At 45.3% G+C, this 17625-nt stretch overlaps 1 protein-coding gene across 1 annotated transcript; it reads right to left on the bottom strand.

The window, feature by feature from the left end:
• Positions 1 to 887: 887 nt before the first annotated feature.
• Positions 888 to 11333, bottom strand: LOC130120884 (tubulin alpha chain-like). The gene is made up of 4 exons (XM_056289691.1): positions 11200 to 11333; positions 4843 to 5065; positions 2292 to 2440; positions 888 to 2166 (listed from the first exon to the last, which is right to left on the bottom strand). The coding sequence occupies exons 1-4, from the start codon at positions 11200 to 11202 to the stop codon at positions 1192 to 1194; spliced, it is 1350 nt and encodes a 449-aa protein (XP_056145666.1). The 5' UTR covers positions 11203 to 11333; the 3' UTR covers positions 888 to 1191.
• Positions 11334 to 17625: the final 6292 nt, after the last annotated feature.

The following is a 17625-nucleotide window of genomic DNA, read 5'->3' as shown; positions in this document are numbered from 1 at the left end:
GATATCCAAGCTGCAGACGGTTTTAAAGTACCGACTAAATTCCCATCGATTTGATTTGATTTGTCCCTGAAAGACAAGAACAGTTAAAAAGAAATGTGTGTGTGTGTGTGTGTGTGTGTGTGTGTGTGTGTTTGTGTGTGTGTGTGTGTGTGTGTGTGTGTGTGTGTGTGCTGTAACAGCCTTTGTCTTAATTTTAGCAAATATTGTCAACTCTATAACCTATAAAACAAAACTCCATTATATATATATATATATATATATATATATATATATATATATATATATATATATATAAAACATTTGTTACACGTTTCCTACTATACCACGGCGTGCTAAGGTGTATCATGACAGACCAATACTAAGACTGAAATGTGCAGTAACAATAGGTGTGAACTGGTAAACGCGGTGCAATTCACCAAGCAATCATTTAGTTTTTCGGGTCATTACAAAAGTCCTTATTCTGAATAAGTCCCTGAAAAGAAGCCCTGAATTTTGCTCGGTGACTGTCAGTTCCAGTAGATATGATAAACAGGTAGATTTCTCACAATTTCCAAGCCACCATACACACACACACACACACTCTTGCGCAAATGATGACAGATTTCAGACGGGCTTATCTGACCTCTAGCGGCTGTGCTGTAAAACTACAGTAAATAGAAACGTCACTACTTTAACCTCCCATGTACATTATCCATCGGCGATGCATCATTAGCTGTACATTATCTTTTGTTAATGAATAATGAGATTTGAGTTGGGCAGGCAGCAGCTATTACCATATAACAAAATTAGCTAATTCAGACACTTCCTATAATTACTTTTGAGCGTAACGAGAGTGTTTCAAACGGCTGTAAGACAAAATAAAGAATAGAGAATGCGATACATTTGGTGAAATGTTTTATTGAGCAACAACAGACGGGCTCCAAGTCATATAAAAAATAAGCAGATTATCATAAAATTCAGCCTTTTCACAAAACTGAGGTTATTGAAAACAACGGGTCGATGATACTATTAGTCCATTTGGGAGTGACTGCTGTTTTGAGTTTTATTTTTTTTTCTTGAATAGCAAAACATTTTGTTTTTTGCCACAAATGATTTTAGTTTTTTCCCCTCTAATCAAGAACAAACCGTTACAATGGTGGAAATGACAGCATGGAAGTTGATCCTTTTTTTGGCGATACTGAGATAGACAGGCTAATATTCCTCTCCTTCCTCATCCTCCTCAAATGAGTCGATGCCCACCTCTTCATAATCCTTCTCCAGGGCAGCCATATCTTCTCTGGCCTCTGAGAACTCTCCTTCCTCCATGCCCTCCCCTACATACCAGTGGACGAAGGCCCTCTTGGCATACATCAGATCAAACTTGTGGTCAAGGCGAGCCCAGGCCTCAGCGATGGCTGTGGTGTTGCTCAGCATGCACACAGCCCTCTGGACCTTGGCCAGGTCTCCTCCAGGAACCACCGTGGGGGGCTGGTAGTTGATGCCCACCTTGAAACCTGTGGGACACCAGTCCACAAACTGGATGGTGCGTTTAGTCTTGATGGCAGCAATGGCTACATTGACATCTTTGGGCACCACGTCGCCACGGTAAAGCAGGCAGCAGGCCATGTATTTACCATGACGGGGATCACACTTCACCATCTGATTTGAAGGCTCGAAACAGGCATTAGTGATTTCAGCCACTGACAACTGCTCGTGATAGGCCTTCTCGGCGGAGATGACCGGGGCGTAGGTGGCCAGAGGGAAATGGATACGTGGGTAGGGCACCAAGTTGGTCTGGAACTCCGTCAGGTCGACGTTCAGGGCTCCATCAAAGCGAAGGGAGGCTGTAATAGAAGAGACTATTTGGCTGATGAGCCTATTGAGGTTGGTGTAAGATGGGCGCTCGATATCAAGGTTCCTGCGGCAGATATCATAGATGGCCTCATTGTCCACCATGAAGGCACAGTCAGAGTGTTCCAGGGTGGTGTGGGTGGTCAGGATGGAGTTGTAGGGCTCCACCACGGCTGTGGACACTTGAGGGGCTGGATAGATGGCAAACTCCAGCTTGGACTTCTTGCCAAAGTCGACAGAAAGTCTCTCCATCAGCAGGGAGGTGAAACCAGAGCCAGTGCCTCCACCAAATGAATGGAAAACCAGGAAACCTTGGAGGCCAGTGCACTGATCCGCCTTCAGAGAGAAAAAAAGAGAATCAGAATGACTGACAAATTAAAAAAAAAAACTATGCTGGCTACACAAAGAGAGTACGGTATTTTGTAAATGAGATTTCTCTTTATCCCTCTTTGGGTTCTCACCAGCTTGCGGATCCTGTCTAAGACGGAGTCAATGATCTCTTTGCCAATGGTGTAGTGTCCACGGGCATAGTTGTTGGCTGCATCCTCCTTTCCGGAGATCAGCTGCTCAGGATGGAACAGCTGCCGGTAAGTCCCCGTACGCACTTCATCTGGGTAAATGAGAAAAGGGAAGTCAGTATTAAGTCAGTAAACACTATCTGTAACAAGGGCAAGGGCAATTACTGAGGAGCACTTTTCTTTTTTCTTTTTACAGAAATGTGACATCCTTGGTAGAACATGTGCCTTAAAGACACATGTCAGACCAGACAGCTATGGGGTATGAAGCAGAGGAGGCAGAAAGGTGGCAGCCAGTGATTTTTATTGCTATATATTATGAACTGATTTTTTTTAACAAATTCATTAGTCTATGGTTACATTCATCATTCATTGCTTATAGAGTTGTGAAGAAGAGCGTTTTTGAAAAATGTGACAAAGAAGCTTTTAGAAATTAGTTTTGAATCAACCCAAGATAATTAAGATGGTCACATGTTGGTTTCTCCTCAAGCACGCGCGCGCGTGCACACACACACACACACACACACACACACACACAATTTAATACTCTATTTACAAACGCAACACTCCTTTAGCAGCTATAATACCAAGCAGCCTTCTATGTGCCTCTGAAATGAACGCCGCCGAAATTGTGTCTGCCAGGGACATCCAGGGACATCAGCCTGGACTTATCCGCTGGGACTGGCCCGGGGCTGGGGGTGAGGTTGGGGTGGTTGGTGAGGATTGATTATATATCTACAGTCAGTCACTGTGGGGGCGGGGGTTAATGTAATCACAGGACCTAGCCCACTATCTTGGGTGGCAAGGTGGTGCTGTGGTTAGTGCCGTCGCCTCACAGCAAGAAAGTCCTGGGTTTGAACCCCGGGGTTGTCCAACCTTGGGAATCATCTCAGGTCATCCTGAGTGGAGTTTGCATGTTCTCCCCGTGTCTGCAGTGGGTTTTCTCCAGATGCTCCGGTTTCCGCCACCATTAAAAAAGACATGCATGTTAGGGTTAATACTGCTGTCTGTGCCCCTGACCGAGGCATGGCAAGAAGAACTGGAGTTGGTCCCCGGGTGCTGCACGGTGGCTGCCCACTGCTCCTAGCTACACAGCTAGGATAGGTTAAATGCAGAGCATAATTTCCCTACGGGGACCAATAGAGTATATCCAAAAAAAAAAAGAGAGAAAAAAAAACATAGTCCTTGCTGGTAATGATGTAGTCTTTTATTGTTGACAGGTGATTAGAATAGGACTTTATTTGTCATTGTACAAGTACAACGAAATTTGAAAGTTCTGATTCTGAATGTATTCAAAGGCTTTTGCAATGGAAAGTAACATACGACTATTCCAGGACATATTTCAGTAGGCACAGACTTATACTGTAATACGCCATCATCATGGCTTAAATAGCAACAAGTAGCCTAGTTTTACTCGTGACACTTTTAGGATATGACTAATCCCTGGAACATAATCACTACTTGCTGGTCCCCCACCTTTTTCATTGAACACTGCCTTGCTGCACCTACATGCGCAGCAGAGGTGCGCCGTGGATCTTGGTTTCGTGCTTGTTTACATTTGGAAGCCTTTGCCTGTAATACCTGCTTCCTTTTTTCTCTAAATTCTTTGGCCCCTCCTTTACTTTTTCTTGTCCACAGCTTTCATTGGCCATCTCACTGCTGCGTGTTTCTTTTGCATTAGTGTAGAATGTTAATGCGCATTGAATAACTTGGTTGTAATCGGCCAGTGAGCCCAGTCCCAGAACAGTTCCTCGCGTGCTCTCATGTGCACCCCGAATAACAGGCACACAGGGTCTGTCATGGATTCCCCCCCCTCCCCTTTTTTTTTCTCCGCAAATGTATCTGGCCAATCACCCCACTCTTCCAAGCCAACCTGGTCGCTGCTCCACCCCCTCTGCCGATCCGGGGAGGGCTGCAGACTACCACATGCCTCCTCTGATACATGTGGAGTCACCAGCCGCTTCTTTTACCTTGACAGTGAGAAGTTTCGCCAGGGGAACGTAGCGTGTGGGACGATCACGCTATTCCTTCCAGTTCCCACTCCCCCCGAACAGGTGCCCCAACGAACCAGAGAAGGCACTAGCTAGTGCAGCGACCAGGACACATGCCCACAGCCGGTTTCCCACCTGAAGACACGGCCAATGGTGTCTGTAGGGACACCCAACCAAGCCAGAAGCAACACAGGGATTCGAACCGGTGATCCCTGTGTTGGTAGGTAACAGAATAGACTGCTATGCTACCCAGATGCCCGTTTGTCATGCATTTTTTGATGGTACACTGGCCCACGGATGCCGCGGCCCACTGGGAATTGTCCCGGTATGCCCGATAGCCAGTACACCACTGGTGACATCCCTGGCAGAACAGTTAACGTCAACGCCCCAATGGCATATGTTTCGCTCACATTGATCAATTCAATTTTTGTGGAAGGTCAATGCAATCCACAAGGATTGGTCAGACTAATGGCGCCTTAAGGCGCTGAACTGATGCGACTACTGACCAATGACAGTGGGTTCCAGGTCAACAAAGATGGCCCTGGGGACGTACTTCCCGGCGCCGGTCTCACTGAAGAAGGTGGTGAAGGAGTCGTCGTGGCCTCCCACAGGTTTACGGTTGGGCATCTGGCCGTCCGGCTGGATGCCATGCTCCAGACAGTACAGCTCCCAGCAGGTGTTTCCCATCTGGACACCAGCCTGGCCTACGTGGACGGAAATACACTCACGCTGGAGGAGAGGAGGAGAGAGGAGAGGAGAGGGTGAGGAGGCGATAGAGAGGTGATGGGAAAAGCAAAACAGAAAAAAAAAAATTTCATAAATAATCAGACATGATGAATGAATCAGACTCTGTCATTTCAAACATGCTACGTTATGATGCTTTGGTTTTTCTCAAACTATCTTCATCTTGTTCTTTTATTGGTTGAGATCTAAAAATCTATCTTTGAAAAGCTCCACAGACACCGTTAAATTGAGTGTTAACAACCTTCTCTCTCAATCACATTTAAACTAAAGTATCAACTCCTAACATCAGCCCATGATGCTGGAGCAACGAACTTAATACAAGTTCATTTTTTACATTCAAGATCTAAATGGATTTTGTCCAAACTATTGCACGAAATACCGTTGATAAAGTGCTTCAACTTCAATAAAAAGCATGCTTTCAGAACAACGTATAAAAGGTTATGAAATCTTGTTCATAGAGAAAAGACTTAGAAATATAATTTAATCTATCAAGTTTTGTTTTGTTTTGTATTTTTGCATAAAATCCAACTTCAATATTTTATTCTAGTCTTATCTTCATTGACAACTTATTTGAATGTGTTTGCCCACTGTGCCGTACTGGAAAAGCAGTGCAACTGTAAAGCTTGTAAACACTTTTTTTTTTAACTCTCCCAACATTTAAATGTCAACAGTTTGATAGGGAGTGTTAAACTCATAGCACCATGATAAACCTTATCTATGGAAAAAAGTGTCAGTGACAACTTTTTAAACCTACTACATTTCTAACCTGCTATCATTAACAACATAATGAAGGTTAGAAGAGGGCATTATTAAAACTAACACATAGGTCTGGGCAAAGTAATGTTTTTTTTCAATCATCAAGTTTTAAAAGTCTTGGTAATGTAAAAAAAAAATATATATATGCATTTTACAAGATGACAACACTGAAGAAAAAAAGTTTCTGTAATAGATTTGCATCCCAATATCCTGCTGGTGTTAACCACTCCCTGTAGACAAATAGAGAACTATTTACATAATGACGTGACTGTCCGGCTGTACAGGACAGTATGAACAAGCACATACGCAGAAGAAGTAGAGTGAGTGCACAATCCAAGCAATGTTATTGGTCTGTTGTTCTTGAGTTTTGCAGATTCCTTGTCTAAGCCTTACCTGAAAAGGAGATTCTTCATCTCATCAGGAATACCAGGCTAAATCAAGGGTAAATGAAGAAAACCAACAGAGGCTAACAAAATCCAAGATGGCTTTAACTCGAGACTTCATACAGAAGACTGATTTCGTTTATTGTGATTGCCAAACTTGTAATTTTACAAATTTTCACAGGCCTCCAAGTGAGTCTGAATTGATTTTCAAGCCTCTTAAAGTACAAATACATGAGAGGGTTTGGCATTTGAATAAATTTGGACACTGACAATTTATTTGGTGCCGTTTTAGATGAAGTGATAGTAAAACTACAGTCTACAGTTAAAGTATGGTTGAACGAATCTTTCTGGACCTTTCCTTTCGGTTCCTTGGAGGCAAATTGGAGTGTCTTTAGCAGGGTTAGCGATGCCGCATGCTAGGTTAGCATAAGCAATCCCTCAGAATACAGATGCAAGTGATCTACAAAGCAATGACATCAAGTGGGCCCCTAAGGGTCCCCGTGCCTCATGATAGTTTTCACTAACCATATGTTACCAAACACCTGGTAAAAATCCATAAGGTTGCAAATACGCCACACAACGGGCTCTATAGCGTTAAAACAAAACTTAGCTCCTGGAAATATATCAAAAAAAATTTTTTTTTAAATGGTAGAAACCAAAAAATTGTTCCAGATTCTCAGAGCTGCAACACCCTCAGAGACAAAAAAAATTGCTCTTTTCTATTTGTATGAATACATAAAAAAAGCTCTGGGAATGAATTTAATGGAATGGTCTAGCGCCAACAGTTTAATCTCCGTGGTCTAAATTTAGCTAGTAAACAGGTGACAGAAATTTATCTATAAATATCGGTAAATGTGGGTCCACTACTTCAGTACGGTGTAGATAAGAGAATCAGAGGCAACTTTAAAGGTAGCTTGCATCACACTGAGACAAGGTCGGCCACACTTTTGCTTAGCCCTGCACATTATGAGTATATGAGAGAGAGAGAGAGAGAGAGAGAGAGAGAGAGAGAGAGAGAGAGAGAGAGAGAGAGAGAGAGAGAGAGAGAGAGAGAGAGAGAGAGAGAGAGAGAGAGATTTCATATGTGTGTGCGCGCACGCAAATATTTGCGGCTGTGGGGTCGGATAACTAGGGCAGCTCCTTCCCCACCTGTGCCTCCAAGCCTCAGCTGTTACGGCTCAGCTACTGGCTTATAAACCAGCAACAGCTCAACTGGGAAGAGATGACGATGGATTGCTCTGCAGGCCTGCTGTCCCCCTTGCACTGTGCCACTGTTTAGCAATTGATATTAAGGAGTTGTTTTGGTAGTGTAGACACTGAGATTAATTGATGTTTGATTCAATGATTTTCCAGATCTAGGTGCTGAGATCAATAGTTGTTATCCAGTATGAAATGTGATCTGATTCTGATTCAGGCAATGTTCTATTCTCACCTTGTACACTTCTTAGCAAACCACCTTAACATTAATTTTGAGTAAATGTTGGATACTATTGCTGCTGTTCTATTTCATAAAAGCTGCACAGTATAAAAAAAAGAGCAAAGCTTTTGGTCCTTTTTTAATTAGCATTAATTTCTATGCTCATCTGTACTTCTATATGTTATCGTTTGGTTTTCATCACACTTGTCCTTGACCTACTATTAGGTAGGATGTTTTATTGATACTTAATTGACCCTACAGAGTTTATTCTTCATCTTAAGAGGCAAGTGTTGGATTCTGGTGCCTTACTTGGAGAGAGGACATTATCTATGAATGGTGTCCTGGCCCACCCGATTTAAAAAGTATTTGTATTTACTGTTTGTTTGGGTTTTTTTTAATCTTGCACCATTTTTTAATCTGATTAATGCCGCACAGGTCAAATTTCCTGAAGAGATTAATATTATTTTGCTTAATTCCTCACACAGGTGCTTCTTCGACTGATAGTCAGAAGCCAATGTGGGTCAAAGGTTGAGTGTGTTGGGCTCGCCATATGGCACAAATGATGCCCACTTTCATTGGTAAGCAGTCCCAGGGCAAATGACTAGAGGTTCTGGTTGTAGACCAAAATAAACTTCCAGTACTCGGGGGGGGGGGGGGGGGGGTTTAGAACTACCTCCATTACTACTTCCCTCCACTGTCTGCTAGCAAGGCGACAAATTGCGGACCACCCTCAAAGCACTTTTTACTCACATTCCCACCTCTTCTCATGTCGCCATGCTATTTATACCCCCCCAATTTGGCCCCTTGCTCTGAGAATGATGGACGTGGCAGGATGGTGGTCGACGAAGGAGGTAGGTAGGGTTGGGGGCTGAAGTTGAGACAGGAGGATAGGAGAACAGGTGCATTGGAAAGAGAGAATGGTGAACAAGAGGAGAAAGGGGAGAGAGACGGAGGAAGGTTGATAAGATATCACCTTCCAGTCGAAGCTTGGAGTAAAAAAGGTGTTTTGATAACCGGAACATACTGAAGTCTATCGTGCCCCCTGTAAATCATTATGAAAACAAACTGGGTATTTATCCATGCTTAGCTGCTGATACTCAGTGTTTCTATCCAGAATGATGAAAAGTTCCCGTAATCACAAAATGCCACAACTAAAGTGTGACAGACAACAGAACTGAGCAGTTTTAGTATAAGTGTGCCTCAAACGCCCTGTCATGACCCCCTCCTGTTCTCTGTCTTTTCCTGTCCTTAAACCTTGCCCTGCAGCCACTGTGCCACGGCTGCAGGGTCAGCACAGTCCTGTGCAGCAGCTATTTTAGGGGAAGTTCTTCATGCTAACCTGACACCTAGAGCAGTTGCGGTAAAGACTAGAAGTCGTCCCTGACAGGCTGAATATATTGCTTGACTATACATTAATTTTGTTCATACTGCCATGATAGACTTTTAAAAAGGTGAGAGTAACAAATGCAATACCGTAGCATGACTCTGGTTTTAGGACTCTGGTTTACAACTCATGGACAGAGCACTCTGGAAATCAAGAGTGACGCTTTAAACATAGTAAGTCTGTTCCTATCTCGTCAGGGTGTGCCTGTGTTTGAGGGGACCACGGGTGTGTCTGTGGGCTTTGGCCATATGGGTAAGAGATTATAGTCCCACCATGTACAACTGTGGCTAAAGTATGCAGAAAGGCTGTGCTTCCTGTCGGGGGCAGGAAAAGAGGCAGAGAGACAGAGAGCGGGGAAGAGAGGGAGCAAGTATGCGATAGAGAGCAGTTTGTTAAAAGCTTTTCCAGGTCATCAGACATACAGACACAGAGGATTTAACACCACAGATGCAGTACATTCTGTACTTACAACAGAGACTTAGACATAATGCCCTGTAATAATGAGGTGATGACAGTTTTATAAATACCAGTGCAGACGTATGTAGGCTATACCGTTTTCAGAGAAACACAAGCCTCTGTAGAGAACCCGCAAGTTTCTCGAACTGGGCGACCTAATCTGAAACTGGTTCCCTGTCACGTCAATGCTCGCTCTCCATACAAATATTCTGCGTGCAGGCTTTGACACAGTGAAATCCTTCATAAATTAAGTTCATACTGAGGTTAACTTATGAACCTTCCAAATACAGGACATGATGTTCTATCAGTTAGATGAGGGCCTTTAGATCAGGGCTTGGATAATGAGTGACTAAAAAAAGATGTGAAATGTAAAACAAATGAACTGCAATTAGGCCTAGTAGTGCCCATTAATTTTTATAAGCGATACCAACGGTGCTTACTAGCTGTGCAAGGATCATCATTACACATAAAAGCAACTTAATATGAAAGAGCGAGGGTAAATCAGTATCAATGTGAGATGTCAATGGTAAGTGATATATCCAGACACAGTGGGATCCCCCCCAATAAGAATGACCTGGAATGTCACTCCCGTCTTTCTTCCATTGTGCAGGCCAGACTCCATCGTGTTTGCCATTTAGGACCGTGTTTTCTTATGTTTCCACAAATGACAATATCAATATGGTTTCTTATGTCTGGCTTCCAGGCCAGTATATTATCTAGGGCTGTCTTTCCTGGAGCTGATTTTGTTTTGTTTTTTTGAAGTCCCTCTGCTGCCTGCTTCAAAATATAAGTCACTGGTTCTAACCACTCCCTCGAATGAGTACATCTAAAAAATATATTTATGGCGATCAGTTATAAAAATAGATAACTGTACATACGGCTGCTTACAGTGCATACAAATATGAAAGTAAGGGGATATTTTATTTCACAAAACAGAAAATAGTGTACTTGTCTCATTTCACCCTAGGAAAAAAAAGCAATCTGGACGCGTCGTAGTAAAGTGACTTTCAAATGGTTACAGAGGTCACTCACATCCCCACAGTGAAAGTGTAGCTAGTCACCCGAAAAACCCGTATCTCAGGTCTTTTACAGCTACCACGGTTGTTTGAGCCTATACAATAAGCCTTCATTCCTGCCCTTGAGGTATACATGCCTGCTCTTGACTCGAACTGAACCAACTAGCTTGTCTGACACAAATAAGACACACCTAAAGCGACTGTAACTGTCATCATACACCCCTTAGCGTTTCACTGGAGTCAACAAGGTAATGTATAGTGCACCGAGGCATACTTTAAAAAATATATTCTCAAATGTGTAAATTCACACACCGGGGGAAGGCATTTTGAAAATGGCTTGAAACTACTTTGATAAGCATGGTACATCTCAGTTGACATCTGTTCTGCCTTGTTGCGCTGTGGATGTAATCCTCAACACCTGCTTATTCAGGCCATCAGCCAAACGTAGCTTGGTTTGACGGGGATCCTTTACCGAGGCACACATAGTGAGAGGTCACGTCGCAGAGAGGATATGGGGGACGTGGGCAGCGTCCCGTAATCTTGCCGGACTTTTAAGCGACGCGCACACCCATCGAAGGCGCGCACATTGGACGCACATTGCGCACTACTGAGCGACAACTGAAACAGGCGCAGCCTATTTCCTGGAGCTGACATATAGGAATACTTACATGGGCTCTCTGATAGAGTTCAACGAAACAAAAACTTACCATTGTGCCGTGCGAGTGGTCGTCTTTGGGGGGAAAAATTAATAAGTATTAAAGCAAACGGGTTTCAACCGAAGAAACTATTTGTTATCTCGAACTGTGACTTCTCACAACGGCCGTTAAGGTGGTCCTATAGTGAGTGAGTAATGGGTGCGGAGCGGAGCTGTCATGCGTCAGTCATCTAGAAGGCGCGTCATCAAGCCCTGCCCACCGCTCTGTTTCACGCAGCAGCTGCGAGTGTCACTCGCAGATTGTTGAGAACGACCCTTCGTTAAGAAATGGTATATGGATTGCAGAGAGAGAGAGAGAGAGAGAGAGAGAGAGAGAGAGAGAGAGAGAGAGAGAGAGAGAGAGAGCGACTTTTGACTTTCAACAATACTTTAATAAAAATTAGAACAAAACTACAACACGAAGACCAACATGGTCAGTAACATCAGATTCACAGAATCTAAATCATCTCTGGACACGCCCCCAAAGATCAGCTCATCATCCACATTACAGCAAAGCACAGTTTTATAACACCACACACTGCGAAAACTTCCCAGGTCATCCATCCGTTTAAAGTAGCAAAAATCTACTTTCAAACGAGCTCTTAAAATTTTTATGAACACAAAAACAGCATCATCATCCCCACCGTCCTCCATCCTGTTTCTTCTGCTCAGGTACACGGCCATCTTTGCACTCCCCAGAACGAAATGAACAAGCTGGCATTTGGCCTTGTTTGTCCAAGAGTACCTGTAGCCCAGAATGAACATGGGTTTGGAAAAGACTTCCCCAAACAACCCAAAAACATTTTCCAGTAATGTAAACAGTGGCAGCAGTCGACAACATTCCATGAAGCAATGAAAAACAGTTTCACGATTAGAGCAAAATGGGCAATCATGGCTAACATCAGAATTAATAACAGAGACAAACGCATTAACAGCCACGATACCATGTAAAACCCTCCACTGCAGGTCTGCAGTTCTTTTGACCAATGGTGGTTTTGCACAGCGCTCTTGTAATGTCCGTAGACGCCTTGTCTTACTGACATAAGAACAATTCAAGAACGAGCCGACTTCGTAGGTTCTTAACTGTGTAGCTTTTACTAGCGTTCATCCGAGTTACAACCTTCATAACATGCACGTCTCCAACTTCCTGTATACGTCACACGCACTGCACGTACACCCGTGAGTAGGTCAAGTTAAACACGTGACCTTTCATTCATTACATCTCCCCCTCTAAGATGATTTTCTAACCTGTATATCACCCCCCTTTTCACAAAAAAAAATAAAAAATCCCCCACAATACACAAGTCCATACGCCTCACAAATCCAGCCGGATTGCTGGCTTGCTCACCCTGCCAGAGCGAGTAACATATGGTGTGGAAGTTGGCATTTCTGCTGCTCGGGACTCATCCGTGTTTCCATTCTCCCCTGGAGTGACATGGTCAGGATCCCTGCTGACAAAGGTGAGTGTTTTGGGTGTGGCCAACAGGTGGCGCCTGTTCCTTCTGTAATGTTCACCTTGAGCTGTCTCCACTATGTAGGATCTGGGAGTGGAGCTCTGACTGTGAACTACTGCTGGCATTGTCCATGTTTTCTGTCCATCAGGTTTGGTGAGTACTGCGTCACCCGAGTTCAGTGGGCGCAGTGTCCGCACGCCGTTCCTGCGGTTGTAGTAGAAAGCCTGCCTCGATTTGGCTGCGGCGTCAGCGGTTTTGATCAGTTCCTCTTTAGGCCAGGCCGGTTTCAGGTTATGCTGCAATGTGGGTAAGGTGGTTCTGAGTCTCCTACCCATGAGCAATTCCGCTGGACTGGCTCCAGTGGAAGAAGAGGGTGTAGCTCTGTATGTCAACAGGGCGAGGAGAGGGTCTTCCTGCCTTAATATGCTTTTGGCTATCTGAACAGCCCTCTCTGCCTGTCCATTACTCTGGGGGTAGTGTGGGCTTGAAGTCACATGGATGAAATCATAATCCTCACTGAACCTCCTCATCTCTTCTGAAACTAGCTGTGGCCCATTATCGCTAACTACAATTTCAGGGATACCAAAACGTGCAAATGTAGCCTTCAGCCTAGCTACAACCTGACTGCTCGTAGTTGTTGGTAGATTTAGGATCTCCAAAAACCTGGAATAATAGTCAGACACTATCAAGTAGTTTTGCTTTTTGTACTCACACAGGTCTATGCCAACTTTCTGCCATGGTCTGGATGGGAGCTCACTTGACATTAAAGGCTCTTTTCTCTGTGTGTTCTTGTGTTCTCTGCAGAATTGACATTGCTGTATCTTTGTTGTAATGTGCTCTGTCATTTTGGGCCACCACACTGACTGGCTAGCTCTCTCTCTGCACTTAACTATCCCCTGGTGCCCGTCGTGTATTCTGTCTAAGATCACCTCCCTCATCTCTGTGGGAATGACGATACGACTGCCTCTGATGACTAAACCATCTACCTCAGATAACTCCCCTCTCACCTGATAAAAGTCTCTGACTGTCTCCGGCACTTTATCGACATACTCAGGCCAGCCGTGTCTGATGAAGCCCAACACTGTCTGGAGCTGCAGATCCCCATCCGTGCTCTGTTTTATCTCCTGCATCCTTTGAGGTGTGGCAGGCACCTGGCACACGATGGCATCAATGTGCGCTGCAACATCATCATGAGAAGCACCATCTCCGTAGCACTGCTCTGGGCCTCTGGAGAGTGCATCAGCCACAGCTAAAGTTTTGCCTGGTGCGTATTCAGCCACTGCGTTGAAACGCATCAGCCTCATTAACAGTCTCTGGCACCTAATGGGCACATTATCCAAGTCTTTGCTGTTCATGAGAGGCACTAGTGGTTTATGATCGGTGACAAGTCTGAAATTGTCAAGCCCAAACAAGTACTTCTCGAACCTTTCACATGCCCAGACGCTGGCTAAGCACTCTTTCTCGATCTGTGCGTACCTTGTCTCTGCGTCACTCAGCCGTCGGGAGCAGTAGGCCACGGGCTTCCAGTGTTCCCCGTGCTGCTGGAGCAGAACGCCCCCCCAGCCCGTAGCTGCTGGCATCTGCTGACACCACCGTAGCCTTAGTGACGTCATAAAAGGTGAGTACCGGGGCGGTGGCGAGTGCTGCTTTAAGGTCTTGGAATGCTGTGTTCTGTGCAGGTCCCCACAGCCACTCTGTCGTTGCTTTAAGCAGTCCATAAAGCGGCTGACCTACAGTGGACAGCTCTGGGACGTATTTTGCCAAATAGTTCACCATCCCGAGGAACCTCTTGAGTTCCGTCACGTTCTGGGGCTGAGGAAAGTTCTCTATTCCGGCCACTTTGTCCGGGTCAGGTCTGATGCCTGCCTCGTTGATGATATGACCAAGGAAGCGGACTTGTTTCTGTTTGAACTTGCATTTCGCTTGGTTCAGTTTGAGACCTGCTGTTTCAATGACCCCCAGCGCCTCTGCTAGGCGCCGGTCATGGATTTCCTCAGTCTCTCCATGTATAAGGATGTCATCCATGTACACCTCTGTGCCCTCTAGCCCGGTCAGAGTTTCCGCCATCTTTCTCTGGAAAATCTCTGGAGCACTCGTTATACCAAATGGAAGGCGGCAGAAAGCATACCTCCCAAATGGGGTGATGAAAGTGGTGAGCCCCCTGCTGTCTTCATGCAAGGGGATCTGGTAAAACCCACTTGCTGCATCCAACGTTGTGAAGAACTTTGACCCTGCGAGCCTTGGCATTATTTCCTCCATAGTGGGCAGCACGTATTTCTCACGTTTCACCGCTCGATTCAGCCTCCTGAGGTCAGCGCAGCAGCGAACCTCTTTCTTGTTCGGTTTCAGCACCGGCACCATAGCGGCGCACCATTCTGTGGGCTGAGTCACTTTTTCAATAATGCCCTCATTTTCCATGCGCTGCAGTTCTTTCTTAACCAGTGGTACAAGTGGCAGCGGTATGCGTCTGGCTGTATGCACCGCGTATGGCTGGGCACCCTCCACCAGAGCTATTTTCACTGGGTCTGTTTTCAGCAGTCCACTTGAACCGAAAACTCCACTGACCTCATTCATCCGCTTCACTAGACCCATCTCCACTGCCTCTGGACGACTCAGCAGACAGCTGCCTCTCCCCTTGATCACATACACTGGAAAGGAGTATTGTTTCTCCTTGTAGTTGGTTGTGGCTTGAAACTGTCCTATGCAGCTGATGTTTCCACCTGGGCTTATGAAGCATGTGTCAGGAGGTCCCAGTTTTATGTTTGGCTTCAGCTTTTTAAATGTCCCTTGGTTGATAACAGTAGCGTCAGCCCCCGTGTCAATTTTAAAGGTTATTGGTACATCACTTATTGTTAAACTAACAGTCCAATCTTCCTGACTGCTCTCTTTGCCAACTTCTCCCAGAAAGTACAGCTGTTTAACCTCTTCAGTGACTTCTCTCACCGCTTTAGAGTGACATACACGCTCCCAATGTCCCTTTTTATGACACTTGTTGCACTTACTGTTCGTTGTCGGACACTTCCGCTCATCGGTGTGCTGCGTCTTGCCGCACCTCCCGCATTCATCTACTTTGTTGGTTGCAGGACTGCCGCCACCATGACGCTGTCCGCCCTTTTTGTTTTGGCGTTCGTCCCGCCATCGGACAACATTGACGTTAGCCAGCAGGGCCTCTGGTTGGTTAGCTTGGAGGCTTAGCTGCTTTGTTATTGCCTCCGCCTGGCGCACTTGTTCAATGACTTTCACCAGAGTAAGGTCCGCTGTGAGCTGGAACTGACGGGAGAGCACTTTGTCTTTTATGCCCACTACCAGACGATCTCTGATATGTTCATCCCTCTTGTCCCCAAACTCACAGTGTTCAGACAGCTCATACAATGTCCGGATGTACATCTCCGCTGTCTCTCCTGGCTGCTGGCTACGCTGATAGAAGCACGCCCTCTCATGTATGATGTTACGGCGGGGAATAAAGTAGCCGTCGAACCTTTTCAGTACGATATCATAGTCCACTTTATCACCCTCCGCCGCGAAGTCAAACGAGCTGAATATCTTTTCAGCCTCGCTGCCCATTGCATAAATCAGCGAACTCACTTGAATCTCCCCGTCGTCTTTATCCAGCTTTGTCGCGAGCCTGAAGCGCGAAAACCGTTGTCTCCACTCCGGCCATTCAACGGGGCAGTCAAACTTGAATTCACTCGGCGGATTAAACTTCGGCATGACCGCTCGTGTTCCGATACACAGACTATTCTGACACCATGTAATGTCCGTAGACGCCTTGTCTTACTGACATAAGAACAATTCAAGAACGAGCCGACTTCGTAGGTTCTTAACTGTGTAGCTTTTACTAGCGTTCATCCGACATCCAACCTTCATAACATGCACGTCTCCAACTTCCTGTATACGTCACACGCACTGCACGTACACCCGTGAGTAGGTCAAGTTAAACACGTGACCTTTCATTCATTACAGCTCTCCACTCAGGACCAACACTGTCCCTCAGACCTAGGTGAGCCCTCCATGGGGTGTCAGGTTTACCATTTAATGTGTCCCTGTGCAGAACCTTAACATACATGTTGTACACTGACCTTCCATTTGGACCCCGAAAAGAAAGCACAGAGGGATTCTCACTTTTTAAAAGAGGTCCTGTACAGTCCTTAAAATCTGGGGAAATGTTCATTGAAGGGAAAACATCCTTCTCATCAGGTCTAACAGAGCCTTTATAATGCTGGACCAACAGCGTCCGCTCACCACTTGTGAGAGCTTCTCTCCGTTTGGTAAGCAGAGAGAGAGAGAGAGAGAGTACTTCTCCAGCTGCGGCAGCCACTGGAGATTGGATTTTTTGGGGGGGATTTGGAAAACTATACATTTTGAAAACTCCACAGAAAAAAAAAATCAGAAAATGCATGTTCTATTTACACAGACGTCAATATGGCGGCCATCGTGGACTTTCAAAAATAGCGACCTTCAAACACTCGTTTCTCAATATCTCGCCTCCTAGATTACCTAGGATCATGATTCCAGTGGCTAAACATACATTTTGGGGGGTAGGAAATCCAGTGATGCTAACTAGAAATCGGTACAGCTGATCAATGGCACAGGTTTAGGTCACCATCTTGGATTTTTAATGCGCATAACTGAAGTTTATACGCTTATCTCCTTATCCTGGCATCTAAGTGAAATAGGAACCTGAGCCAAGTGGATATCTTAACTCAAGGTGAATATATTGTAACGTGCATGGATAAGTAGACACGTTGGTCCTTGACCAACGGGTCGGACTATCTAGTCGACTGGCTAACGTTGACGCTTGCGGAGCGGGAGACGCGGGTTCGCGTCCCGGCTGTGGCGGTTCCCGGGCTGCCCTCCTAATCCGCTACATTTGTGTCAGAAGTGGGATGGTGAGGCCGTGAGGTCATCGGAAGCGCGCGCGCGCCCAGAGGCGTGAAGGAGCTGATACGCTGCGCTTCCCGAAGGAGGGGGGTAGTGTAACGCGC

The sequence above is a fragment of the Lampris incognitus genome, chromosome 11, assembly GCF_029633865.1.
Source record: "Lampris incognitus isolate fLamInc1 chromosome 11, fLamInc1.hap2, whole genome shotgun sequence".
Lineage (NCBI taxonomy): Eukaryota > Metazoa > Chordata > Actinopteri > Lampriformes > Lampridae > Lampris > Lampris incognitus.
Note: the sequence above shows the minus strand (reverse complement) of the source record. Positions and strands in the feature narration are given on the sequence as shown.

What these genes read in the sequence shown, in the direction of transcription:
- LOC130120884 (XM_056289691.1), bottom strand. An exon ending in CCTGGAACCCACTGTCATTG is followed by an intron (nt 2,441 to 4,842) that starts GTCAGTAGTCGC and finishes TCATTTACCCAG; the next exon opens with ATGAAGTGCGTACGGGGACT. An exon ending in TAGACAGGATCCGCAAGCTG is followed by an intron (nt 2,167 to 2,291) that starts GTGAGAACCCAA and finishes TTCTCTCTGAAG; the next exon opens with GCGGATCAGTGCACTGGCCT.